This window comes from Lynx rufus, unplaced genomic scaffold (genome assembly GCF_022079265.1).
Source record: "Lynx rufus isolate CCGP_SWC_20201006 ecotype Redwood Valley unplaced genomic scaffold, mLynRuf1.p SCAF_4, whole genome shotgun sequence".
In the NCBI taxonomy this organism is placed as follows: domain Eukaryota; kingdom Metazoa; phylum Chordata; class Mammalia; order Carnivora; family Felidae; genus Lynx; species Lynx rufus.
In genome coordinates this window covers 33,069,203-33,095,947 of record NW_025814856.1, presented here as the reverse complement: position 1 = coordinate 33,095,947, position 26,745 = coordinate 33,069,203, and the positions used below count along the sequence as shown (strand labels likewise).

The window sequence follows — 26,745 nt, the reverse complement described above, 5'->3', positions numbered from 1 at the left end:
GTTACCAGGAAAGAATTGCTCATGAATTATCCTGAGAAAAAAGAAACCAGACTCTAGAGGTTAGGAATCTCCTAGAGCTGAGGTTCTATAACCGGGGATTGGGGGATGGGGGAGGGTTTTGTTTGCTTGGTTTGCTTGAGTACCACTGAAACCATCAGTAAACAATTAAAATAGTAAGTATACTAACAAGTGGATTGAATAAAACAGATTATATTGATTACAAAATAAGGCCATAAATCACATAATGTGACTCCAAAGCTACAACAAAAGCAAAGACATTTGAAGGGGAGTATCCAGGAGAAGGTTAGTGGGAAATGGTTGCATCATACAAGCGGAATTTAGTTAAGACAGAAAAGGTTTAAGGCCTCTTAGGTTCACCTGCTCCAAAAGCATCTCCAAGGCAGTAGTTATTAAACTCAGCTTCACATTGGAATCACCTAGGAAGCTACTAAACCTCCTGATACCCAGGCAAAACCCAGACCAATTAAATTTACCAGGGTGACATAGGCATCAGTATTTTTTAAAGCTTCCCAAGAGATTCCAATACGCAGGCAAGGTTGAGAACCACTACTCTACGGTATGACAACCAATATTAGAGTAACATTTTCAAGCTTCTAACTGGGGATTTTAACAGGAAAAACCATTTAAAAACCATTGTACTTCTATTACAAGTAGAGTGGAACAGGATCTCACACTAGCGATTCAAAAGCAATGGGTTAATGAATAGAAAATAAATTCAGAAGATAAGCTACAACACATGAGCGATTCTACAAGGGGTGACACCACATACCATCCGGAAAATAAATCTCATTATGTTGGCTTTCTAGCAGGGACAAGAATATCAACATAAATTTTACCATTAGGAAAAGATCCAATAGCAGCAGAGGGAACGCCAGCATATATTCCACGAAAACCACCAGCCTTATTAAATCCTTGTGGACTCTGCAGCCTGGTTTTAATGGTATCCAGAGGGTATAATATCAAGTCAACAGAGACACCTGCTACCCCACCAGCCTTTAAAAAAAGAGAGAGAGAGAGAGAAAGGAATATAAGGTTACAATCAAAGGTTACCCTGCCATTTGGGGGGTAGGGATAAGAAAAAGGTAATCTTTAAAGCACATTTTTCATACCTATTGATCCACAACTTATTTGGTATAGTCAAACAAAAGACCTTCTACCTGATTTATATATTTTCCTGGGGAAATAATGATTATTGTGCTATATTCTTAACTTGTAATTTTTCAATAATTTTTATTTTTAAAATCAAATTTAAATTTTTAATACTTTCACACGGTTCAAAAAGTAAACAAGCAAACAATCTCAGAAAGGTTAAGAGTCCAAAGCCTCCTTCCCTTGTCTAATAACTCAGATACCCACTTCTGCTGTTTGCTTATTGGATCCTTCTGAAGTTACTTTAGGTATATACAAGCAAACACAAGTATGTATTTTCCTTTTTTTTGAAAAAGGTATATACAATATGCAGTGCACCACACCTTACTTTTATCACTTAATTTATCTTGCTGATCTTTCCATATCAGACCAAATTTATATTTTTGCCTTTTTAATAAATGAGTAGTAAAACCGAAGTAAGACTTTCTGGGGGAGACTGTCATTTTAAAATAGGTAATGGGGAGGTGCCTGGGTGGCTCAGTCGGTTGAGCATTGGACTCTTGATTTAGGCTCAGGATGGGATCGAGCCCTGCATCGGGCTATGCACTAAGCGTGGAGAGCCTGCTTTTCTTTTTCTCTCCCTGTCTGCCCCTCTGCCCTGCTCACTCACTCTCGCTGTCTAATAAATAAATAGGTAATGGTCCTTGGGAATCTAGATCTGTTATTTTAAGATTCATATATCTAAGGATTCCCGTAGTATTCTCTCTCCTTTATATTTAAAAATTCCTTGATAATTTTTTAATTAAGTAAATAAAAGCAGGGCAGGGGGAGCTAAATTCCTAGAGAATATTAAAACCAGGTCCCAACTAGTCATCTCCCAAGAGACATCATGTTGCTTTAGAAAGGTGCACTTTAAAAACTAAGTTTTCACCTAATGATTACAGTGGAGTATATGTAGATTTTTTTTTTTAAAAAAAACTGGTTACAACTTAGTCAAAGCAAAAAGAAATTCAGGAAAACAATTTTAGGTAAAAATATCAACTCAAGTACAGAGTCAAAGGTCAATACACAAAGTCTTAGGGCATCATTTAAAAATGTGAATCAGGGGCATCTGGGTGGCTCAGTTGGTGAAGCGTCCGACTCTTGATTTTGGCTCAGGTCCTGATCCCAGGGTCATGGGGTCGAGCCCCATGTCGAGCTATGCACTGACAGTACAGAGCCTGCTTAGGATTCTCTCTTCCCCCCACCCCCCACTCTCTCTCTGTCCCTGCCCCACTCACACTCTTTGTATCAAAATAAACATTTTTTTAAAATGTGAATCGAAACCTGTTTCCCATGGGCAGAAAGAATTACAAGGAGGAAAAAAAGACTTTCAATACGGTTGCTACATAGTAATTTTTAAAACGAATCATTAACTTTTCTTATCCTCCAGATTTTGAACATGGATATATTACCTATCAGAAGGTAGAAATATACTTTTAAAAAAACTATACATTAAAAACTAAGATGCAGAAAAAGAAAAATCAGTATTATTCAAACATACAGGCAAAATTCAAAATGATGAGTTTTTCCATCCTTTGGGTATACGAAATCCTCAGATGGTACAAACCTCAGTACATAATAAACACTGTCTGCTCTACTTACCACTCACCATAAAACCAATAAAGAGTTCACTGCAAAAATGAAATTACTCTCATGAGAAATCCAGTCATTAACTAGCATAGGTAAATTATTAAAAATTATTTTAAGAGAAATAGATAAGCTCATTACCATAAACATTAATACTGTACTATATGATCAGCCTGAGAAACATGACTGAATCTCGTAGATCATGAAGGTCTACTCTGCAAATGACCTACAATGAGGTCACTAAAACATTACAGAGATGTGCCAGAAGAAAACCACAAGAGGCAGTAAAAGAATGACAAAAAACTGGGCTTTCTTTCTGGAAATAAAGGTGGCCTTTTCTAAGTCATAGGAGTATTTTCATAAGTAATGTAGGCCAGTAAAAAAAGGAGCCAATCTCTTCCAACATTCTTCTCAATTATTTTTAAAGGGTTTTTTAAGATTCAGTACATAAATAAAATATTTTGCATGTTCTTCATTTTCTTAAAACACAAGGAAAATGAAAATCCTGGTGGGAATGTCTGCTCAGACTAGATTCTTTAAAAACATTCTCTACTTCATTCTGATTTTCTCTTTAATCCTAGGAGAGGGTTCGGAGAGATGCTTGCCATGTACTGCTAAGTTTTAATCAGTAAGTTAATTAGTCTTTCAATCTATTTGGCTACTTTGCATGCATTGATTCTCTAATGCTTCTTTCATCAGAATTCTTATCTTCAGAGAATAAAATAACCAGATTCAATCTGTTTAGCTAGTAAAACATGAATCAAAAGTTACTAATTGCTTCTGGAGATTTCAAACTTCTATAAGTCAAATGTCATTTAAATTCATGAGACTGAAAAGAAACAAAACAGCTAACAGAGAATAGAAAAAAAGAATAAAAATACCTATGTATTTAGCCACACAGCAACAGATTTAAAATTTAAATAAAAACTTTAGGGAGTGCTTATAACTTTACATTAATACTGTTTTGTACATAATTATGTACAAGGGGTGCCTGGGTAAATCAGCTGGTTAGGCATCCAACTCTTGGTTTCAGCTCAGGTCATGATCTCACGGTTTCACAAGTTCAAGCCTCCTATCACAAGTTCAAGCCTCTGATAGCACAGAGCCTGTTTGGGATTCTTCCTCTCTACCCCTCCTCCACTCACACGGTCTCTGTCTCTCTCAAAAATAAATAAAACTAAAAAAAAAAATTATGTACAAAATGCCCATGCCAATATCAGTTGAATATAAAGAACTATATTAAATTCTTTCATTCTTTAGTCAGAGAAATTGTTTTATTTATGATCATTTATCAAAAAGGTTATCAGGCAAATGATTAGTTTCAAGATCTGTGGTAGCTGACACTGAAAACTTCAAGTTAAGAACTAGACAAAATTCGGGCCACCTGTGTGGCTCACTCATGATGTCACAGTTCATGGCATCAAGCCCTGTGTCGGGCTTTGTGCTGACAGAGCAGAGCCTGCTTGGGATTCTCTCTGCCCCTCCCCTGCTTACGCTCATGTGTGCACACTCTCTATCAAATAAATAAAAACACTGAAAGAAAAAAGAACCTGACAAAATCCAAATAGACACAACATAACCCATGTAACCAGTAAGCCTCACTACAACATACCAATGTATTGAGAACTTAACATAAAATAGGCCTCTAACTTAATAAAGTGTGACAGGCTGTAGAGAAGAAGTATCTAATGAGCGCTTGGAAATTACACTGAGAGTTGAAAAAAATTCAAGATCACGTGCTATAAAACCTTTATTTCTCAAACGGAGGCCGGCACAATACCAGAAAAATGTCACTGCTGCTCAACTACGGGACAAAACCAAACCACCTGTCTAATTTAACTAAGCAGAATCATCACTGGCCGCAGGACTATACCACAGCTAGGAGGAACCAGTCACACCATGTACATGGCTCTCCTAGAGAACACCCCTCCTCGGGTTTCTCCAGAACAAAGGAGCCACTGCCGACTTCACCCTCCTGGGATACCAGTTCTCTTCCCCACCACCACTCCTCCTCCCTGTGGAGCTCCTGGGCTGTCTACACTCATGGCAGCAGCATCTCTGTGAAATGAAAATTTCAATCTCATCTTGCCACTCTCCAGCCTGTAAGTCTCCCAACCTTTCCAAGAGCCCTTAGGATGAAGAATGAAATCACCGCACAGCCTACAACTCTGGAAGTTCTGGTCCCCAACTCCCCCTTGGCTCTACCACCACTGCCCACTGCTGCCCATTGCTTGGCACCTTCCCGCCCCCTTGCTCTCTCTTTTCCTCCATGTCATCTGATTCTCTTTTCCTCCATGTCACCTGACCCTCCTCATGTCTAGGACTGTGTACACATGCTCCCCAATCTCCGAGTCTAGGTTTAGACCCTCTTGTTTGCACATGCTGATCACAGTTTTAGTTCTGTAGTTGAGCATCTGACCTTTGATGTGATGTCTGTTGATCCCACCAGACTGTAAGGTTCAGACCTGTTCCGTTTACCAGTAAGTTCCCAGCACCAGCACATGAGGCACTCAATAACCATCTGAAGAATGAATGAATCAATGGCCCTAATAAAAAGTTACTACCCATATGTTAGAAGGTACTACAAATCAACCTTAAAAAGGTACATTGAGGGGCACCTGGGTGGCGCAGTCGGTTAAGCGTCCGACTTCAGCCAGGTCACGATCTCACGGTCCGTGAGTTCGAGCCCCGCGTCGGGCTCTGGGCTGACAGCTCGGAGCCTGGAGCCTGTTTCCGATTCTGTGTCTCCCTCTCTCTCTGCCCCTCCCCCGTTCATGCTCTGTCTCTCTCTGTCCCAAAAAATAAATAAACGTTGAAAAAAAAGGTACATTGAATTAAAAACTACAAAAAAATAAATAAAAATAAAAACAAACTACAAAACAAAGGACCATGCAATATCCAAAAGAAAAATATAAACAGCCAACCGAATTATGAATGTGTGCTTCCCTATCATTAATGATCAAATAAAACAAATCAAAACAATTTCCCCATAAATTAAAAAGGTTAAAAATATGAAGAATGATTATGGGCACTATTAGGGGAAACAAATTATTATAATCTCGTGAAGGACAATTTGGCAAAATGAAAATTTTCATTTATAAAGCCCTTGACCTGTGATTTTATTTCCAAACATTTCTTCCACAGAAATAAGTGCAGAAATATACAAGACGGTTTACTACAGCAATTATTTATAACAGTAAAAAACTGGCAGTAGTCTAAAGGTCCATCCTTGGGATCTTGTTAAATAAATTCTATCTGAGTAACAGACTGCTACACAGCCTTTAGAAGAAAGAAGTCAATCTGAACTCACTGGCACAGAAATATGTTATATTCATAAATTAATTAAATAAGCTATAGAAGCAAATAGAAGCATATATAATGCCATATAATCTCACCTTACAAAGAAATGTGTATGGATCTATACATATTCCTAACTTGAACTTTGGAAGCATACACACTGAATTCCTCCAAGTTATTACCTCTGTCACAAGAGATTGGGAATGAGTAGTATTTTTACCATCTTGCTAATTTTTGTATTGTTCCAGTTTTATAATGAGCATTATAAACTTATAAAAGTAAAGATTTCAAATAATACTGCTCCACCAAAAAAAAAAATCCTAATTCACTGATTGCATGTGGTATTGAGTTGGCACTTAGAGGTAACTAAGAACCCTTACCCATGTTCATACCTACCCAGCTTCATTTTGCATACTCTTATGGTCGGTGAGTCTCAGGAACCTGTTTCCCGAACATGACCTACAACTTCTCACTTCTGCCCTCCTGCTTTAGTTTTCAGTGTGGAATGTCCTCTCTTTGCCCTCCGTCTCCCGTTTACAGAAGGCTACCTACTCCCCTGCCGCCACCACACACCCACACCCACACCCACACCCACACCCACACCCACACACACACACACACACCCCTGCCAAAATCCTATCCACTGTTAAGGCTGTGACCAAATGCCATGAGCTTCCTAAAGTCCTTCCCAAGCTCCCGGTGAGAATTAAATGCTACTTCCTTGACTCCCCGACATAACCCCATTTAGATTTCACTTTCAGTACTAAGTAATCATTACATCTGACCTGACATTATGATCCTTCAGAACAGAAGCCAGCTCAGTCACCTTTGCTCTCCTAAGTATCTAACCCAGAGCCTCATATGTAGCAGGGCTTCAGCACTAGTTTGCTGGTCTGAATCAAACAGATATGGGAGATGATGAGAAAACACTTTATAAAAAGATTAAATGTTCAGAATAAAAAGAGTAAGTCACTCTTTGTCCCAATTGTGGTTTGCCAGAGCACTTGTGATAGCTGAAAGCCAGTGCCATCTGTCTGCTACTATACTTCTTAGCATTCCATTTAAACAGATAGCTTTGTGATCTATTTAGGGTGACTTCTCCAGAAATTCTGCTGATCATCACTTCCCAAAGGAAAAGGCCACATAGGTTGTTTTGTTTAGTGAGGCTATTCTCAAGAACACAGTAATGTTTTGAGTACCCTTCGATTTCTCCAGAAATTCTTTCAGATTAACTATCACCTAAGAACACAGCTTTGACATCAGACAGACAGACCTGGCTTCAATCTCAACTGGGTCTCCTTAGGAAAGCTATTTAACCCTCTCTAAGCTTCTATTTCTTCATACATGAAATGGGGAAAATAATAGTACCTTACTTCACGGAGTTTTTCAAAATTGAGATTATATTTTTTAACAGTTTATTGTCAAGTTAGCTAACGTCTGCACAGTGTAGTCTTGGCTTCGGGGTAGATTCCCGTGATTCATCATTTACATACGACAGCCAGTGCCCATCCCAACAAGTGCCCTCCTCAATGCCCATCACTCATTTTCCCCACACTCCCATCAACCCCATTGGTTCTCTCATTTTTTCTCAGTATTTGAGTCTCTTATGCTTTCCCTCCCTCTGTTTTTATCTTTCCTTCCCTTTCCCTATGGTCTTCTGCTAAGTTTCTCAAATTCCACATGAGTGAAAATATATCTATGTCTTTTTCTGACTCACTTATTTCACTTAGCATAATACTCTCCAGTTCCATCCACATTGTTGTACATGGCAAGATTTCATTGTTTTTTCATTGCCAAGTAGTATTTCATTGTATATACAGACCACATCTTCTTTATCCATTCATTAGGTGATGGACATTTGGTCTCTCTCCATAGTTTGGCTATTGTCAATAGTGCTGCTATAAACATTGGGGTACATGCGCCCCTACAAATCAGCACTCCTGTTTCCTTGGGATAAATTCCTAGTTGTTCTATTGCTGGGTCATAGGGTAATTCTATTTTTAATTTTTGAGAAATGCCCACATTGTTTTCCAGAGCGGCTGCACCAGTGTGCATTCCCACCAACAGTGCAAGAGTGTTCCCCTTTCTCCACATCATCTCCAATAGAAGTTGTTTCCTGAGTTGCTAATTTTAGCCACTCTGACCACTGTGAAGTGATATCTCAACATGGTTTTGATTTGTATTTCCCTGATGATGAGCAATGTGGAGCATTTTTTCATCTGTCTGTTAGCCATCTGGATGTCTTCTTTGGGAAAGTGTCTATTCATGTCTTCTGCCCATTTCTTCACTGGATTATTTGTTTCTCGGGTGTTGAGTTTGGTAAATTCTTCACAGATTTTGGATACTAACCCTATATCTGACATGTCATTTGCCAATATCTTCTCCCATTCCGTTGGTTACCTTTTAGTTTTACTGAGTGCTCCCTTTGCTGTGCAGAAGCTTTTTATCTTAATGAGGTCCCAATAGTTCATTTTTGCTTTTATTTTCCTTGCCTTCAGAGACATGTCAAGTAAGAAGTCACTGCAGCCGAGGAAAAGGGAGATTAAATGAGAATTAAATACAATTACATGAGCCTGTTACATGCTTGTATATAATAAAAAGCTGGAAACGCCGGTAAAAAACTGCAAAATGCCAGCCTTTATCACTTATCAATAAATAAAAATTATTATTTTTAGTATGTTACTATAAATATCCTTCAAAGTTTCCTGGATGCAGTATTTCTGACATGACTATTAAAGGCCATGAAAAGACTTAGGTGATAAAGATTGAAGATTACATTCATATATTAAATTTAATAAATTCATAAATAAAATACATAAATTCAAGTCTTTTATTAGTAATAATGAATTTAAATTTCTCCTCAAATTCTGCCTCCTGGACAAGAATCACCTATGGACACACTCCACACAAAGCCAAATCATGTGATGCATGGCAGGAACAATTCAGCATCAACTAAAAAACTTGAGAAATACATACGTTCAAATTTCTTTACAACCGTTAGATTTGAATTTATGGGTTAATTTTTTAGAAGCAGAATACAAAGGGCACCTGGGTGGCTCAGTTAAGGGTCCAACTCTCATTTTTTGGCTCAGGTCATGATCTCACGGTTAGTGAGTTCAAGCCCACATCAGGCTCCATGTTAGCAATAGGGAGCCTGCTTAGATTCTCTCTCCCTCTCTCTCTGCCCCTTCCCTGCTCACTCGCTCTCTCTCTCAAAATAAATAAATTTAAAAAAAATACAAAACTGTAACTATAAGACTTGCTATGAAAAATGTGCACAGGCACATGTTAAAGTGCTCAGTAAATGGCTACTTTTCATCACTATTTGCTACTGCATGGCTAATTTTTGTTTCATTTTCTTTTTAACATCTGTCTCGTACTGGACTATAAAGCACGAGGGCAGGGGCCTTACGTTTGAAGCACTCTTATCCGCTACCAGAGCAAAGGCTAACATATACGTCTCGTTGAACAGGTAAAAGATGCCTGATTTGTGGAGGTGAAAAAGGCCTGGGTGCAGTTTTTTCCTTTTCTCTATTTGACATTTCATTAGTGCTACTCAAATTCTGTATCATATAAATTTTCACTACTAAATTTTTATTTCAACAGGTAGCATTTCTTTCAGAAGTGGTAACAAAACATCACATTAACAAGTCTTTTGCAATTATCAAATACTAAAACATTCCTCCAACCCCCTCTTATGCCTAAAGAAAAATGAGAAAGGAAAAGCGGTCCCATCTCCCAGTACGTGAGACACAGAAAAAAGGCGTCCACCAACACTGGTTCTCAACTGTGGTCCTAGATGACCGAGGGTCTCTGAGGGGACCTTGCAGGCTCCAGTGACTGATCAAACTTCAGAATACACTTGTGTCCAGGGTACAGCTCAACATCAAAACAAGCAAAAACGATCTGCTCACTCGGACTTAAAATGCCAAAAGAAAAAAAGTCACACGAAGCAACCTAGAGAATGTGGAAGCATCATTCCCAACTCCTTATAGATCTGGAGATAATATTTCATCATAAGATACTAACATCCCTTTACACCAGATTGAAAACTAGGAGGCAACCTTCGAGGAAAGAAAAATACATGGCAAAGAACATGGAAAACTTCCCTTCAAAGTATGTCCAGTACTTCATCCTCTCTTTTCACTCTGTTTGCTCACCCACCGAAGAAGCCATAGCAACACAACCCCTGTCATTCCCCTCAAGTCACATTCTGCCAGTGGTTCTCAGCCAAAGGTCAGGCCCAGGGAGAAGACACCAGTATTATGAAAGAACTTTTTCAGAACCACCTAAGAAAACAATTTAAAAATAAAAGAACAGTCAAGGAAACAGCCTGTGCCTTACACAGGAAGAGGAGGCATGAATTCCAAGTACAAGTAACACAAGACATCCAACACCATGGTTCATATTACAGTAAACAGAGTGACATTTTCCAAAAGTAGAAAATCAATAGAGGGAGCTGGCCAACAAAGATCAAACTGCAGCAAATAACTGAAAAGTGGGAACACTGAAATCTAGATATGCAGAGAGGCAATTAGCAAAGGCCAACTTATCAACCTAAGTGAGGAAAGCGGCTATCACCAAAAGGATGAAGTGTCCCAGAGGAAAGGATGCCAGCAAAAGTCTTCCCATCAAAGAATTCTGACATATTTTCTAACATGGAAAGCACAGGATAAAACGTTGGAAGTTGACCCGAAGCTGTGTGACACTTTGCCGAGGCATAACAAAGATGCTAGTTCTATGTAAGTTATGTGACTAGAAGATAAGCACTGTTTGGGGCACCTGCGGGGCTCAGTCCATTAAGTCTCCAACTTCCGCCTAGGTCACAATCTCGCCATTCCCAGTTGGAGCCCCGTATCCGGCTCTGTCTGTGCTGACAGCCCAGAGCCTGGAGCCTGCTTCAGATTCTGTGTCTCCTCCCCCCACTCACACTCTGTCTCTCTCAAAGATAAATAAACGCTAAAAAAAATTTAAAAGAAAGAAGATAAGCACTGTTCACATTCCTTCTGACACACTTTCACAAAGAAACTCTGTGTCTCTCATGTTGTAAATTACAGTTAAATATCAGCCTTACTATTTTTTTCATTTCCTTACACATTTACATCAACAGCAAGAGTCTGTCATTTAACACTGACGAGAGTTTTTAGAGGTCATTAAATAATCATACCTTTTCTCATCAGTTCTCAAGGCTACTTTGATAACCCAGGCAACCACCCAAAGGACTGCCTTTACTTCACACTGCACAGTGCCCACACTTGCCAAGCTTCTTTTCCCTGAACCGAGGACTGGTTCACAGTAACTACAGCAGGATGTTTTGGGTGTCTCATTCAAGTAACAAGCCAGATGAATTCATGAACTACAAGGACCGTGAAATCGTTAAGTACTAAAGGGGAGAGAAGAGGCAGGCAGGAAAAGAGACGTAATACAGGGTGCGGTATTTATTTAAAAAAAAAAAAAGTACTTTTTGTATCTTAAAAAAAAACCTAGAGAAAAAGTAATGCTATTATCAAAATTATTTTGTATTATCTCGGGAAATTTCAATAGTCCTTTTTTCATGAACAGATCGTATTTTTATAGTTTCAATCAGGCATGAGCAGATATATCTACGTGCAGTCTTGTATTTTTTTTCTTTTACAAGTATTTTCCATGTTATAGCACACACTCTTCACCAGCACTGTTGTTAATGGCCCATGAATCGCTCATGAAATGCATCTATTACCGTTTACCTAACCACTTCTCTCTTGTGTCACGTTTAAGTGGCTTTCTATTGTCTTCACTGAATTAAATGTTATGAACATCTTTAGGTTGCTAATACTTGGTTCCAACTGCTTTCCTAAAAGTATGAATCGGTCACTGTGCTCTGAGGTTTTTTTCCTTCTCAACAGCCTACTCTGCTCCAAATGAACACTAACATCCCAGGGGCTCTTCCCTTCTACTCTACGACCCTTCAATCCTCCTCGTGAAGCTTTAGGAAGCAAGTATTTAAATGACTGCTACATGTCAGGCTCTGTACTGCGTATCTAACATTCTCTCATTCAATACTTAGAACCTGAGCTTCAAGATCGGCAATCATTTACACCTATCTCTCATTCATTCTTTCAGTAAGACTGAGTACCTACAAAATGCCAGGCCCTGGCAGCACAGCGACAAGCAAAACACAACTCCCCCAGGAGCACCTAGCCTACTCAAAGATACTCCCACCTGAGCGGGGGTGGGGGGGTGGGGGGAGGCCATTCCATTGCTGAACTACTTTGATAATAGAACTTTCTAATGACTTCCATTATGCTTCAAATGAAATCCAAAGTCCTGGGGCACCTGGGTGGCTCAGACAGTTAAGCATCTGACTCTTGATTTGAGCTCATGGTTCCAGAGTTTGAGCCCCACAGTGGACTCCCAGCCCATGACTCAGAGCCAGCATGGGATCCTCTCTCTCCCTCTCTTTCTGCCTCTCTCATGCTCGTGCTCTTTCTCTCAAAATAAATAAACATTTAAAAAAAGAAAAGAAAAATCCAAATTCCTTTCCATGGCCCACAAAGACTCACCTCTGATACACGACCCCCGCCACACTACCCTTACCCACTAGGCCTTAGCCACCACTTTACCATCCTCAATTCCTTCCACCTGAGGGTTTTCGTTCACACTGCTCCCTTTCAATTTTCTCCTCTGCTCCTGGAAGTGTCTTTCCCTTTCCTACCTTTCATGTCTTGGCTTGATGTTACCTCCTCGGGGGCTTTCTTGGTCATTCCAAGAATCTCAAGAAGGTTCTCCAATATTGTTCTATCTCCAGCCCACCTCAGTTCATTTTTTAAATGGTACTTATGAGTTTGGTTGATTCACCACCATACCTCCAAGGGCTAGTGTCCAGAGTGCCTGGTGGACAGAACACATGGCCGATAAACTGTGTGTGCTTAACAAATAAAATCATTCCTCTTTAGCTGGAATGAAATCTAACCTCCTCGAAACTTCTACTTATTGATCCTAATTATACCTTCTGTAACTGCGGTGAAAAAAAAAGTATCTTTTGGCCTTTGTATCCTATTTTAATAAATTTTAAAACTACCATTCATTTGTTAACTCTGGCGCTCACCTGTTTTTAGCAATGGCTAGCTACTGCTGCTGACTTCAGGGAGAGTATCAAGGAGTGTTTATGAGCATGAAATCCCATGTTACACTGCCTGGTTGGAATCTGAGCTCTGACACTTACACACATGAAACAGATATCATTTGTGTGACTCTGGAGAAGTTACCTAACCTCTCTGTACCTCAGTTCCTCATTTGGAAAACTAAGATGAGACTTAATTGATTGTCATGGGAATGCAACCTAGTGCAGGCACTCTGGAAAACAGTATGGAGGTTCCTCAAAAAGCTAAAAATAGAACTACCCTACGACCCAGTAATGGCACTACTAGGTATTATCCAAGGGATACAGGTGTGCTGTTTCGAAGGGACACGTGCACCCCAATGTTTATAGCAGTGTTACCAACAATAGCCAAAGTATGGAAAGAGCCCACATGTCCATCAATGGATGAATGGATAAAGAAGATGTGGTATATATAGACAATGGAGTATTACTTGGCAATCAAAAAGAATGGAACCTTGCCATTTGCAACTAAGTGGATCGAACTGGAGAGTATTATGCCAACTGAAATTAGTCACTCAGAGAAAGACAAATATCATATGACTTCACTCATATGAGGACTTTAAGAGACAAAACAGATGAACATAAGGGAAGGGAAACAAAAATAATATAAAAACAGGGAGGGGGACAAAACATAAGAGACTCATAAATATGGAGAACAAACTGAGGGTTACTGGAGGGGGTGTGGGAGGGGGATGGGCTAAATGGGTAAGGGGCACTAAGGAATCTACTCCTGAAATCATTGTTGCACTATATGCTAATTTGGGTGTAAATTTAAAAAAATAAAATTAAAAATAATTTTTAAAAATAAAAATAAATAAATAAATAAAAAAGACTTAACTGACTGTCAGAACTTGAAAAATCAATGTATGTAAAGAGCTTACCCCAGTTCCCAGCAAAGGAATCTTAATTGTCAAAGCTACTACTTCTGTCTCACTAGAGTGAAAAACTTCAAAATGGTGTATTTCTTTGTATCCTTAAAACCTAGTTTACACAAGTCTCAATAGACCTAGATTTAAAACATGATCCCACAAGTGAGGCTAAGGCACTCCCTTGCACATCCTCCGTAACACTATGAAACCAGCCCTCAGATCATTGCCGTTTTTCCTAACAGTCATTTTACTATTCTGTCTCCACCACCTGACCCACGTGAGGTCTGTCTTGTTCACCATATTATCCCTAACACCTGCAACAACAAACAATAATTAAATGAAATTCTACTGAGCCTCCATTACCCCAGTGGAAGCTTTTTCAAATGTTGTGTTTTGTGTGTTTTTTGTTTTTTACTGTTTCTGCCTAGTCTTCCACAATGAAAACACACACAAGCAGCCAATCTGTCTTGTTCACTGCTGTATCCGGTATCCCTACTGGACCTGCCGTAACAGAGACTTCAAAATATTACAGACGTTTTGGTTCTTGGGTTGTTTTTGATGTTCAAACCTGTTAATTCTGGTAGGTTTCTACACACTACTATCTTATTGGCTCCGTAATTATTTACACTTATCAATATACCCAAAGCTTACAAGAACACTTTAAATAAACAGATTATATATTGAATGAACAGGTCATTTTATGAGAGTGAAAACAAATACAGCTAAATAAAAAACACAGTCCTGGACAGGAAGAATCTGAGCGATGCAAGCGTTTTTGTTTCGTTGTGGGTATTTTTTTTTGGCGGGGGGGGGGGGGGGGAGTTGTTGTTACATATACTTAATTCCCAAGTTCTCCAGAATGTGGTCACACTATATAATTGCAACTTTTTTTTTCTTTCCATTTTGAGGAAAACTGTCAAGCACCCCACCCCCGTGTCCTTCTGTTTTCCAGGTATGAAAGGCACAGCCTTGACACGAGGCCCGGCGGTGGCCCAGGAAACCGGCGTTCCCTCCGGGACCTGCCAGGTGACCACTGACCTGAAGACGGGTCAACGCGCGAAACCGGAAGTGCCAGGGGACAGAAACTACTACGGGCTCCACTGCGCGACTCTGGCACCCCGAGCGCCCCACCCTACCGTCCAGCACTCACCACCAGCGAAGCCATGAACCCAGGCCGCTCCATGGCCCCGCAGACACCGCAAAGGCTATACTTCGAGACTGAGCAGAAGCGGATCGCGACCCCATTCATTGGGTGCCGCCATCTTGGGGGCGGACTTGTAGCGCCGGCACTTCCGCGGCCACGTGAGATTGAGCCAAAACAACTCCACGTGCAACCGAGAAAGCTGGGCCAGAAGGTGCGCCGGGAGGGAGGGGAGGGGTCTGGGGAGGCATGCGGTCTAGCCAAGTCTCGCGACTCTTCTCTGCTTCCGTTTCCTGCAGCAGCCTTGTGATTCGGCTAGATGAAGAAACTCTCGCGAGCAAATGAAGCTGGGCGGGATCCTGGAACTGAGAGTCACCGGGTGAAGGCTGGGGAAAGCTACTGTTAGCCCCAAAGAGGCGTGGCTTGGTGGAAGGCGGGGCAATGAAGGGGCGGGACTAGTTTAAGTGATGAGGCTTTTAGTTTCCAGTTCTTTTTAATTTTTCTCTTAGCTCAGTTTGAACCAATTTTGTCTGAGTTTCTATAAAACAGACTCAACAATAGACGATTATTAAAGATATAGAAAAAGGCTTTAAAACGTTCCTTACTCCAGGTAAAAATTAGCATCCTCCACCTGTTACAGTTACTGCATCTAATAGTATTTACTTTTTAAATTATCTATTTGCAGAATTGCTCATCCTGTTCGCTGTGGTACGAGTGCGCACATCCAGAAGTCCCAACCAAAAGCTACAGGGAACATAGCAGAGCCAAGCTTGAAATTTTTCTTAGTGCGCATCTTCCCTCAAAACCTTTGCAGTAGCCTTAGCAGGCTCCTTGTCTGCCTTTCTTTAATCGATGTTCATACCATTCTTTAATCGCATCTAGATGTGTGATCTAGAAATAATTAGCCAGCATACCTTTAAGGTTTCAAATTCCAAGCTTTGCCTACTAGGTTTGCGCATAACTTCTCCAAGATGGAGTTTCCTCCCTTGTGAACTTGGGATACTGAGAGTAACTTCTTTTGGTACTATTACAGATTCAGTGAGGTAATGCATGCACGTTTTCAACTTAGTTCTTGGTGCACGGGAAGTATTCTCTAAAGATGATGGCTACATCACTTTCCTGATTTAAATTACTCTCTTTTGCTACGCATGTGAAATGGTCCAGCTCCTTATCATGGTACTCACCTCCCAAATGGTGTCTTCTGTCACTCTTCCCACTGACTAGACTACTCACAGACTATATACACTTTCAAGCTCTCCCATCTTACCCGTGTTGTTCCCTCTACCAATACCTTTCCCTATGCTGCCTGCAGAACATTGGTCCTCTCCTGTTTGCCACATGTCACAATCCATAGGCCATCTCAAAATATGCTGGTTCACTACCCCCCGCCCCCCCCACCCCACCCCAGCTCCCCCTACCCCCCCCCGCTCCCCCCTACCCCCTCCCCGCCTCCCCCCCCCCACCCCGGGGCCAGCAGGAGGACCTCTTATGCTGTTGTCTGTCTCTTTTAAGGGCTTATACGATGAGGTCAGCCCTACCCACCCCTGCCCTCCATAATCTCTCTTTTGATTAATTCAAATGATTAGGGACCTTAATTACATATGCAAAATCTTTTTTTGCAACATAACCATGGAAGTTATATTTCATCATGCTAGCAGGTTCTAATCATACTCAAGGGATGTGATTGTACAAAACGTATGAGTTAACAGGGCAGGAATGTTTAGAACCATCTTAGAATTATGCCAACCACATTTACCCATAAGCCCTTGCTAGCAGACTCCTCCAAGGCCATCAAGGTTTGATCAGTAGGCTTCCACTAATGCTTTCCTCAAAGTCCTTCCATTTTTTAATCTACTGCCTGGTGACAAAGCCACTCCTAGAGTTTGAATGTTTGATACAGCAGCAGCCCATTTTTAAGTACCAAAACCTCATTTAAAAAAAAAAATTTTTTTAAAGGGGTGCCTGGGTGGCTCAATCGGTTAAGCTTCTGACTTCGGCTCAGGTCATGATCTGGAGGTTCACGAGTGCGATTCCCGTGTCAGGCTCTGTGCTGGCAGCTCAGAGCCTGGAGCCTGCTTCGGATTCTGTGTCTCCTCCTCTCTCTGCCCCTCCCATACTCATGTTCTGTCTCTCTCTGTCTCTTAATAATAAATAAACGTTTAAAACAATTTTTTTTTAGGTACCAAAATCTGTACTGGTTGTCTATTGGTGAGTAACAAACTATCCCAAAACTTAGAACAGTAAACCTTTATTACCTCACACAATTTCTGTAGGACAGGTATCCAAGAATGCCTCAGCTGAGGGGTTTGGTCTCAGGGTGTCCCTCATAGGTCTACAGTCAAGTTATCAGCTAGGGATATAGCTGAAGCTTTGACTGGAACTGGAGGATCCACTTACAAAATGGCTCACTCCCATGACTGGCAAATTAGTGCCAGCTTTTGGCAAGTGGCCAGTTCCTTGTGACAGAAACTTCTCCATAGGGTTGCTTGAGTGTCGTGATACTATGGCAGCTGGTTTTCCCCAGAGTGAGTGATCTAAGGGAGAACAACAAAGAAACTAAAATGTTTTCCATGATCAGAGAAGTCACTCAGTGGTCATACCTGCAATAGCCTATTTGTGTGTGTGTGTGTGTTTTAATGTTTATTTATTTTTGAGAGAGAGAGAGAGAGAGAGAGAGAGAGGCAGAGAGTGGGAGACACAGAAACCAAAGCAGGCTCCAGGCTCAAGCTGTCAGCGCAGAGAACAAAGCAGGGCTCGATCTCACAAACTGCAAGATCACGACCTGAGCTGAAGTCAGACACTTAACCGACTGAGCCACCCAGACGCCCCTGCAATAGCTATTTGTTACCACAGGCCATCCCTACTTTTTATGGGATTGTACTAAACAGAGACATGAATGAATACCAGCAGGTGAGAATCATGGAGTGTCACGATGGAAGCTGAATACCGCATCAGAGACATGCAAGTGAAGATTCTACTGAGATCCAGGGACCTACTCACTACAGTGACAACAATCAGAAAGCCCCCCAAAGGCCAAGTATTGTGGCAAGAATGAAGAGCATCTCATACATGCTAGGAATGTAATATGGTACGACCACTACAGAAATCAATGCCCCTCTTATTGTTTTGTATATGTTTTTGTTGCATTTTTTTCCCCACAAGCTCTAATTCACTTCATTTTTCTTGTATAAAACTAGGTGGTGGCCGTACCCCTGCCTGGAGACCGGGGTGTGGATCTTTACAAGACGGTCGGTGGATTCCTGATAGACTTGGTGAACTCAGTCTCTTTCCAGAGGTGAGAAGGAGATAGATGTAGGTCTTGGGAATGGCACCAAAAGTGACCGTGGTGAAGTTGCCCAGTGTGGCAATGCAGCTCCTGGCTGAGATGTAGCAGTCTTCAATGCCAGCCATCAGCATCAGCTTCTTGGGCATAGGGGCTGAAATAATGCCAGGGCCTCTGGGGATGAGGATGAGGGGAACTAGCACAGAGCCACAGCGGCCCGTCACCTTGCATGGGACAGTGTGGGGCTTGCCAGTCTTGTTCTCCCAGGAGCCTCGCCACACGGGGACAACAGAAAACATGGCCAGGATGATGGCCCCATGGATGGCAGTGGCTACCTCCTTAGAGCAGTTAACATCCAGACTGATACGTTCATTGTAATCTCCGATGGCAGCAAATGCCTGCGAACAGCCCGAGAAGGTTGATGGTCCCCTGACCTGCACGGCAGCAGTAACCCACCCAGGACCTGTTGCATGAGTCCAGGAAAGAGTAGCTTCTGTGAGGCCAGTCTGAGGTCCTGAGGAGATCCTTTCTCTCTCTTCCCATTTTTTTTTTAATTTCCACCTATAATTTTCTACCTCCCCAAATGCTTTTTGTCCCCCACCCCCTAGCTTTCCAATGTGCCTCTTAGGTATTTACACAAGAGAAATGAAAACATGTGTCCATCACACTTATATGAAATTCCAGAAGAGATAAAATTATAGCACCAAAACAGACTAGAGGTTCCAAGGCCCTGGAGTGGAGGCAAGGAACGGGTTCCAAAGGAGACACCAAAGAGTACTTTTTGGTGATAGAGATATTCTGTATCATTATTGTGGTGGCCACTGCTTGGGTATATGTTTTATATATGCAATACATTTACAAAAATGCATTGAATTGCACAATTTATTGTTTTTAATTACATGAGTTAAACGGATGTGTTTTACTATATGTAGGTTATACCTCAATAACATTGACTAAAATAACATATTTGTCTACCTGGATGGGGATTTTTTAATAATATATTCATGGAAAGGACTGAGTCCACTGCCTGGCTTGTAGAAAATATTAAATTTATTCATTATTTTCCCATTAATGTTATAGGGTCTGAATGTTATGAGTGAGAGATTGATAAATTATTGAGGTGCACATGCACTTTGTGATACACGCTATCATACCTCCCTAAGAGAAAACAGATGTTCTTTCCAGTTACTAATGATTTTGGAAGTCTTAGATGCAACTCTTCCCCTAAGAAAGAATTTAACCCAGACTGTTGATTTTAATTTTGAGACAGTACTTCGTTGGTTCTAAAATTAAGGAGAAACTCTTTTCCTCTTCAATGTGATGACCGTCTTCAACTATGTAGGAAGAAATTATGTTGATGCCATTTTCTGGTAACTTGGAAGGTAATACAATTCATTGGATGCCTTCTAGAATCAAGAAGAAATGTGACATTCTCTCCTTTTGTACAAAGGTAAAAGCTTCGCCAAGTATTTCATGATGCCACTAGAAGCCTTCTTGGAGACACGGATCTTACAACATGACCCGGGACCTCCTTTTCATAAAATGCTAGCAGAAAAATATGTCACCAGAGTGCCCAGGTAGCTCAGTTGATAGAACATCTGACCCTTGATTTTATCTTAGGTCATGATCCCAGGGTCATGGGCCCTGCACTGGGCATGGAGCCCGCTTGAAATTATTCTCCCTCTTCTTCTGCCCCTACCTGCTCACATGCAAGCACATGGGTGCTCTCTCTCTAAAAATAAAATTAAAAAAAAAAAAGAAAGAAATATCTGTCACCCCTTGAACATACCTTTTAAATGGAGTATTTCAATGCATCATCATTGTCACCACACTGCAGGTATGATATGTCCTCAAATCTTCAATGTGAAGAGACACTGGAAATTAGGTAAGCACTGATTTGCATTAAGCATGAGAAATTACATGATAACACTGTCTTCTTTAATTAAATCTACCACCGTAAGCCAAGTTTACTTTTAAACAAGTTCTGAAATCTCAATAGCATTTATAAGAATTTGCAGTAAGTCAAAAAACATACCTCAAAAAACACATTAGGCCTAACTTGGGAGACGAAGGACATAATGTTCAGGCAGCACTAGGCCCAATCTCCAGGCCACTGTTGCGGATCTTTATTAAAAAATGAGGTCAGGGGTGCCTGGGTGGCTCAGTCGGTTAAGCGGCCGACTTCGGCTCAGGTCATGATCTCGCGGTCCGTGAGTTCGAGCCCCACATCGGGCTCTGTGCTGACAGCTCAGAGCCTGGAGCCTGCTTCAGATTCTGTGTCTCCCTCTCTCTGACCCTCCCCCGTTCATGCTCTGTCTCTCTGTCTCAAAAATAAATAAATGTTAAAAAAAAATTTTTTTTTTAAAAATGAGGTCATAGAATCACGTTCAGTAAAAGTATCCATGGAGGTATTTTAACCCATCTGCAAAGGATAGCAAATATATGTAATGGAAAGGAAGTCCAATGAAAAATGCAAAAAGGCTCATTTTAAAAGCCTGTTTTCCTTTAAGTAGTAGAATCAAGAGTATACTACTGGGTGTTGTATGGAAACCGATTTGACAATAAATTTCATATATGGAAAAAAAAAGTATACTTGCCACGTGGCTTTGTCTTTCCATTTCAAATCAGTGAGAAAAAAAAAGATGGTCCTCTCAATAAATGGTGTGGGGACAGTCAAGCACACATTTGGAAGAAAATAATTTTTCATCCTTGTTTCATGCTTTACCTCCAAATACTGTTCCAAATGGCTTAAAACTTTTACTTGACATAATTAAACTATTGAAATAGGTTTTAAAAAGGTAAACATTTTAATATTATTAAATTAAATATTTAATATTTAATATTATTTAGGTAAAGAAACAGGTTCTATGCATGACTTTTTTTTATACTAAGGAAAATATTTACAGTATATATGACAACAATGAATCCTTAACATTAAATACCTCCTATAAATCAATAAGAGAAAGACTAATACAAATGGAAAAAATGGGCAAAGTTCATAAAGGAAGAAATACAAGTGGCTAATGAACATGTGGAAAGTATTTTAAATTTACTGGTAGTACCAAAATGAAAATTAAAAAGCAATAAAGCATTTTTCGGGTAAAGATTTATTTTATTCTTTTAATGCTTATTTATTTATTTTGAGAGAGAGAGAGAGAGCACAAGCAGGGGAGGAGGAGAGAGAGAGAGGGAGAGAGAGACTCCCAAGCAGGCTCCATGCCATCAGCGCAGAGCCTGACTCAGGGCTCAATCCCATGAACCATGAGAACCTGAGCCAAAATCAAGAATTCGAAGTTTAGTCGACTGAGCCACCCAGGTGCCCCAAGATTTTTTTTTTTAAGTAATCTTTACACCCAACGTGGGGCTTGAACTTACAACCCTGAGATCAAGAGTCACATGTTCTACCTACTAAAACAATCAGACTGCCCAATAAAGCATATTTTTAAAATCTTATCAAATAGGCAAAGATTTTTTTCCCAGAGGGAGAGTATAGTAGATTTTCTGGTGAGTAATATGGCAAGATGTATCAAAATCCTTTTAAAAATGTTCTTTGTCCTTAATTATTTCTACTTCTTGCATTGTGCTCGAAGGAACTTTTTTTTTAATCCATAGAAATAGAACTATAAGGATATTCACTTCGCTGCTTACCATAGCAAAAGGAGAATTTTTTTATACATCTAAAAATGTTCATCCGTATGTGGCTGAGATAATTTGTAATAGGTCCCATGTGTAGCTATTTAAAAGCATGACGTAGGGGCACCAGGGTGGATCAGTAGGTTGGGCGTCTGACTTCAGCTCGGGTCATGATCTCATAGTTTGTGAGTTCAAGCCCCATGTCAGGCTCTGTGCTGACAGCTCAGAGCCTGGAGCCTGCTTCGGATTCTGTGTCTCCCTCTCTCTGTGCTCCTCCCCTGCTTGTGCTCTGTCTCTCTCTCTCAAAAATAAATAAACATTAAAAAGAAAAAAATGTTAAATAAATAAAACCATAATGGAGACGAATCGTTAATGATACAGAAAGATGATAAACATAAAAATAATTGCACAAGAGCATGGGCATATGCTGGTTTTTCTCTTTATGCCTCAGCAGATCTATTCTCTGCCTTCTCTGCCTTGTTTTCTGTCCTAGGGCGCTGACCCCTAGGAACTGCCCTCTGGTTTCCAGCTGAGTTTGGCCAGTAACAGTCATGGACAATCTGAGGATGGCAAAAGAACGATGCCAGGGTATTTCTTCTCTGCTTGCTCCCTGCCTTGACCCAACTCTGACAGGTGGTGTGTCCCTGGACAAATCTCCTGTAAGACAACTTTCCCTCTGTGGCTCCCCTTTTTTTGGTCTCTTCTAACACAGTTTCCTTCCCTTCCTTCTTCAGGTCTATGGATGATAATGGATTTTTCATAATGTTATAAGCCCTGGCTGCTTCTTTCATACCTAACTGATATTCTTTTTTTTTTTTAATTTTTTTTAATGTTTATTTATTTTTGAGACAGAGAGAAACAGAGCATGAACGGGGAGGGTCAGAGAGAGGGAGACACAGAATCTGAAACAGGCTCCAGGCTCTGAGCTGTGAGCACAGAGCCCGACGTGGGGCTCGAACTCACGGACTGCGAGATCATGACCTGAGCCGAAGTCGGCTGCTCAACCAACTGAGCCACCCAGGCGCCCCCTAACTGATATTCTTAACATGGTGCACAGTTCTGCTCAAAAATCCCAATTGGGTGCCCTCTTTTTGCTGATAAAACTCTGGCTGATGAAAGACAATGTGATCCAATTTTTTTCCTGCTTATTTTTGAGAGAGAGAGAAGGAGAGAGAGAGAACATGTGTGCACACTCGCACACACATATGTGGGAGAGGAGCAGAAGGAGGGGGTGGCAGAGGATCTGAAGCAGACTCTGTGTTGACAGCAGAGAGCCTAATGTGGGGCTCAAACTCTCAAACCATGAGATCATGACCTGAGCCAAAAGCAAGAATCAGATGCTTAATCAACTGAGCCACCCAGGTGCCCCAATCCAATTTTTGTAAACTTACATGTATCAATTATCTATTGCTACATAACAAACTACCCCAACCCTTGGTGGCTTAAAACAACAAACATTTACGATCTCAGAATTTCTTTGGGTCCAATATCTGAATATTACCCAGCTACACATAGGCTGGCTCAAAGTCTCTCATGAGACTGCTGTCATTCTGCCACCAGGGCTGCAATTCCATCCGATGGCTCAAGTGGGGGAGGATCCACTTCCAAGCTCACTCACGTGGGTGTTGGCAGGAGCCAGTTCCCTGCAGGATATGGGATTGAAGGGCTCAAGTCTTCACTGTCTACCGGCTGGAGGCCTTCCTCAGTTCCTTGCCACATTTGTGTTTCCATATAGGAGCTTGCAACATGGCCCCTGGCTCTCATCAGAGGGAGCAAGCAAGCAAGACTGAAAGAGAACACCCAGGCTAGAAGCCGCAAACTTGGTCATCTTACCTCTGAGTTGACATCCCATAAACTTTACCAGCCCACACTCAGGGGGAGGGGATTACACAAGGAAATGAACAGAGGCAGGAGGAATCATTGGCGGCAATCTTAGAGGCGAAATATGATCTGCAAATGCACATGAAAAAATCTGCATGATCGTTGATTATCTTTGGGTACATTAAAAATGATCTTTCTGTTTTCTCTTTGCATTACTGTTCATGTCTAATGAATAATTACTACTGCTGTGACTACTATCATCATTTGAATCTCTTGTTGCTAACCTATCTCTAACTGTGACAGCCCCTCACTTGACATTGCTTAATTTCTTTACCTTTTTCCATGAGCAAGTTGATATAAACCTGTCTAGACTTTAGAAAGAGTGAATAAATTATCTGCCATAATTGGATTTTGTTCCATATTTGACCCAACGGGAAACTATAGCTAAGTTTCCAAGATATGTACAAAAATAATCAGGATGAAATTTGTTCAGCTAATTTTTGCATTCTCTGACAAAGAGTTCCACCCTATCAGACGTGGAAATTATCTTCAAACCTTATGCCTTGTGCATTTACTGCCCATCAGTTTGGCAGGCCTGTCACACTGAAATATAATACAGAAGTGCCCTTGGTGTAATCACTCCCCTCTGTTGAAGTGGCAACAAATAGTTACAGGTCACCCTTGTGACACAGATGGGGACAGCAAATGATTTTTCTCAGCCACTCACTATTGTTATATTCAAGGGCAAATTGAGCTGTTTTTTCTTTACAGTAGAGGATAATGGGAAAACATAAATGGGGTTCATGATCTTCTCATTATAGGAAACTTAAAGAGAAATGTTCACCATTAAACCACATAATAAGCACAACTTTATTATTCCTCAAATTAATTCAATCAGCAAGTGCTAAATAAGCACCTACTGGGTGTCCATAATCCCCTTCTTCTCATATAAATATCTTACCCTACCAGTTTCATTTTTTTTATCAAAGTTCCATGATTCTTACAATATGCTAGTTTAAGAAGCTTGCCTTTTAATTTCTCCTTTATCTTTGAAGCAAACCGTTACCTTCAAAAACACCCCTCCTCTCCCTTCCTCTCCTTTATCTCTGCAAAACATCTTCAAAATTATATCTTGGCTAATGAATGGCTGAACCAGTCATATAAACCTCCTGCTGACTCCATAACCCCCTGTCCAGTTCACCTGGACAGCTCTGCATGAGTAAAAGAAATTGCAATCACTTTATATCAGGCCCTATGAGATGACTGGCCATTTCCCCACTTACTTTCCCACTTAATCCAAACTGTCACCTGTGATGTAGGTATTATAATTGAGCCTGGACTCCTGGTTTCTTAAAGAAAAACAACAAAACCCAAAAGGAATTCATGGCCACCTCAGCAAACAGTTTGGCCGTCTCTTACAAAGCTAAACATAGTCTTAACATTTGATCTGGTAATTGCACTGCTTCATATTTACCGAAATTAGTTGAAAACTCGTGTTCACACAAAAACCTGCACATGAATGTTTACATCAGCTTTATTCACAAGTGCCAAAACTTGGAAAAACCAAGATGTCCTTTAGTAGGTGAACGGATAAATAACCTGTGGTCTATCCAGACAATGGAATACTATTCAGCAGTAAAAATAAATGAGTTGTTAAGCCATGAAAAGACATGCAGCAACCTTAAATGACTATTAAGTGAGTGAAGTCAATCCAAGAAGGCTGCATACTATATGATTCCAACTACTATATGACATTCTGCAAAAGGCAAAACTATGGAGCAGTAAAAGATCGGTGGTTACCAGAGGTTAGGAAGAGGGAGGAATGAATGGGCTGAGTGCAGAGGATTTTTAGGGCCGTGAAATAAATTAGTATGATAATGTAATGATGGATGCAAATCATAATACATTTTTTCAAACCCAGAGAATATACAATGACAAGAGGAATTGACCCTATGTAGACTATGGATTTGGGATAATCGTAATGTTTCAGTGAAGGTTCATCAATTTTAACAATTTTACCACTCCAGTGGGGATGTGGATGGGCTGGGGAGAGGTATGGGGAATATATGGGAACTCTGTACTTTTTGCTCAATTTTCCTATGAACCTAAACTCGTCTAAAAAAAAGTCTACTATAATAATAATTTTTTTTAAAAAAGGTGACTCAGTCAGTTAAGCATCTGTCTCTTGATTTCAGTTGAGGTCATGGTCTCATGGTTCATGAGATTGAGCCCCACATTGGGCTCTGGGCTGACAGCATGGAGTCTGCTTGGGATTCTATCTCCCTTTCTCTGCCCCTCCCCTGCTCTCTGTTTCTCAAAATAAATAAATAAACTTAAAAAATAAAATAAAAAAGGAAGTCATTGTACTAGTCTTTGAGATTCCCGATGATAATAACCTTTAGTCACATTCTATCTTCCTTATAGCCAAGGAGAGAGACAGGGAGGAAAGGAAAGGGAAAAGGAAGGGAAGGGGAGGCAAGAGAAGGGGAAAGGTCAGAGAAAGGAAAAGAAGAAAAGTGAGATAATGTAAGAAAAAAAAATCATGTTGATATTAAGACACTTTTTCTCCAACCCAAATGTCGACAACTGTGGATAAACAATATGTGGTGTAAACATACAATGATATTTTATTTAGCCTTAAAAAGGAAGGAAATTCTGACACATGGCACAGCATAGATGGCCTTGAAGATGTTATGTTAAATGAAATAAGCCAGTTACAAAAGGACAAATACTATATTCTTCTGCTTACAGGAGGTGCCTAGAATAGTCAAATTGATAGACAGAAAGTAGAATGTTGGTTGCCAAGAGCCAGGAGGGGGCA

At 40.5% G+C, this 26,745-nt stretch overlaps 1 protein-coding gene and 1 pseudogene across 4 annotated transcripts in view; both read right to left on the bottom strand.

Moving 5' to 3' along the window:
- The window catches only part of SLC25A26 (solute carrier family 25 member 26), a 139,317-nt gene extending 123,913 nt beyond the window's left edge, over nucleotides 1-15,404 (bottom strand). For 3 of the 4 annotated variants that reach the window (XR_006965161.1, XM_047096196.1, XM_047096197.1), the window contains exons 1-2: nucleotides 15,197-15,403; nucleotides 858-1,014 (exon numbers count right to left, since the gene is read on the bottom strand). Coding sequence is in view for 3 of the 4 variants with exons in the window: in XM_047096196.1 (XP_046952152.1) it covers nucleotides 858-1,014; nucleotides 15,197-15,295 (256 nt within the window). In the remaining variant the exon portion in view is untranslated. Of the gene's footprint in view, nucleotides 1-857; nucleotides 1,015-15,196 lie in introns of all 4 variants that reach the window. The other variant, XM_047096198.1, reaches the window with a different exon arrangement.
- A 2,947-nt stretch (nucleotides 15,405-18,351) lies between these two features.
- Nucleotides 18,352-26,745, bottom strand: part of LOC124523335 (40S ribosomal protein S2-like) — a 35,541-nt pseudogene continuing 27,147 nt past the window's right edge.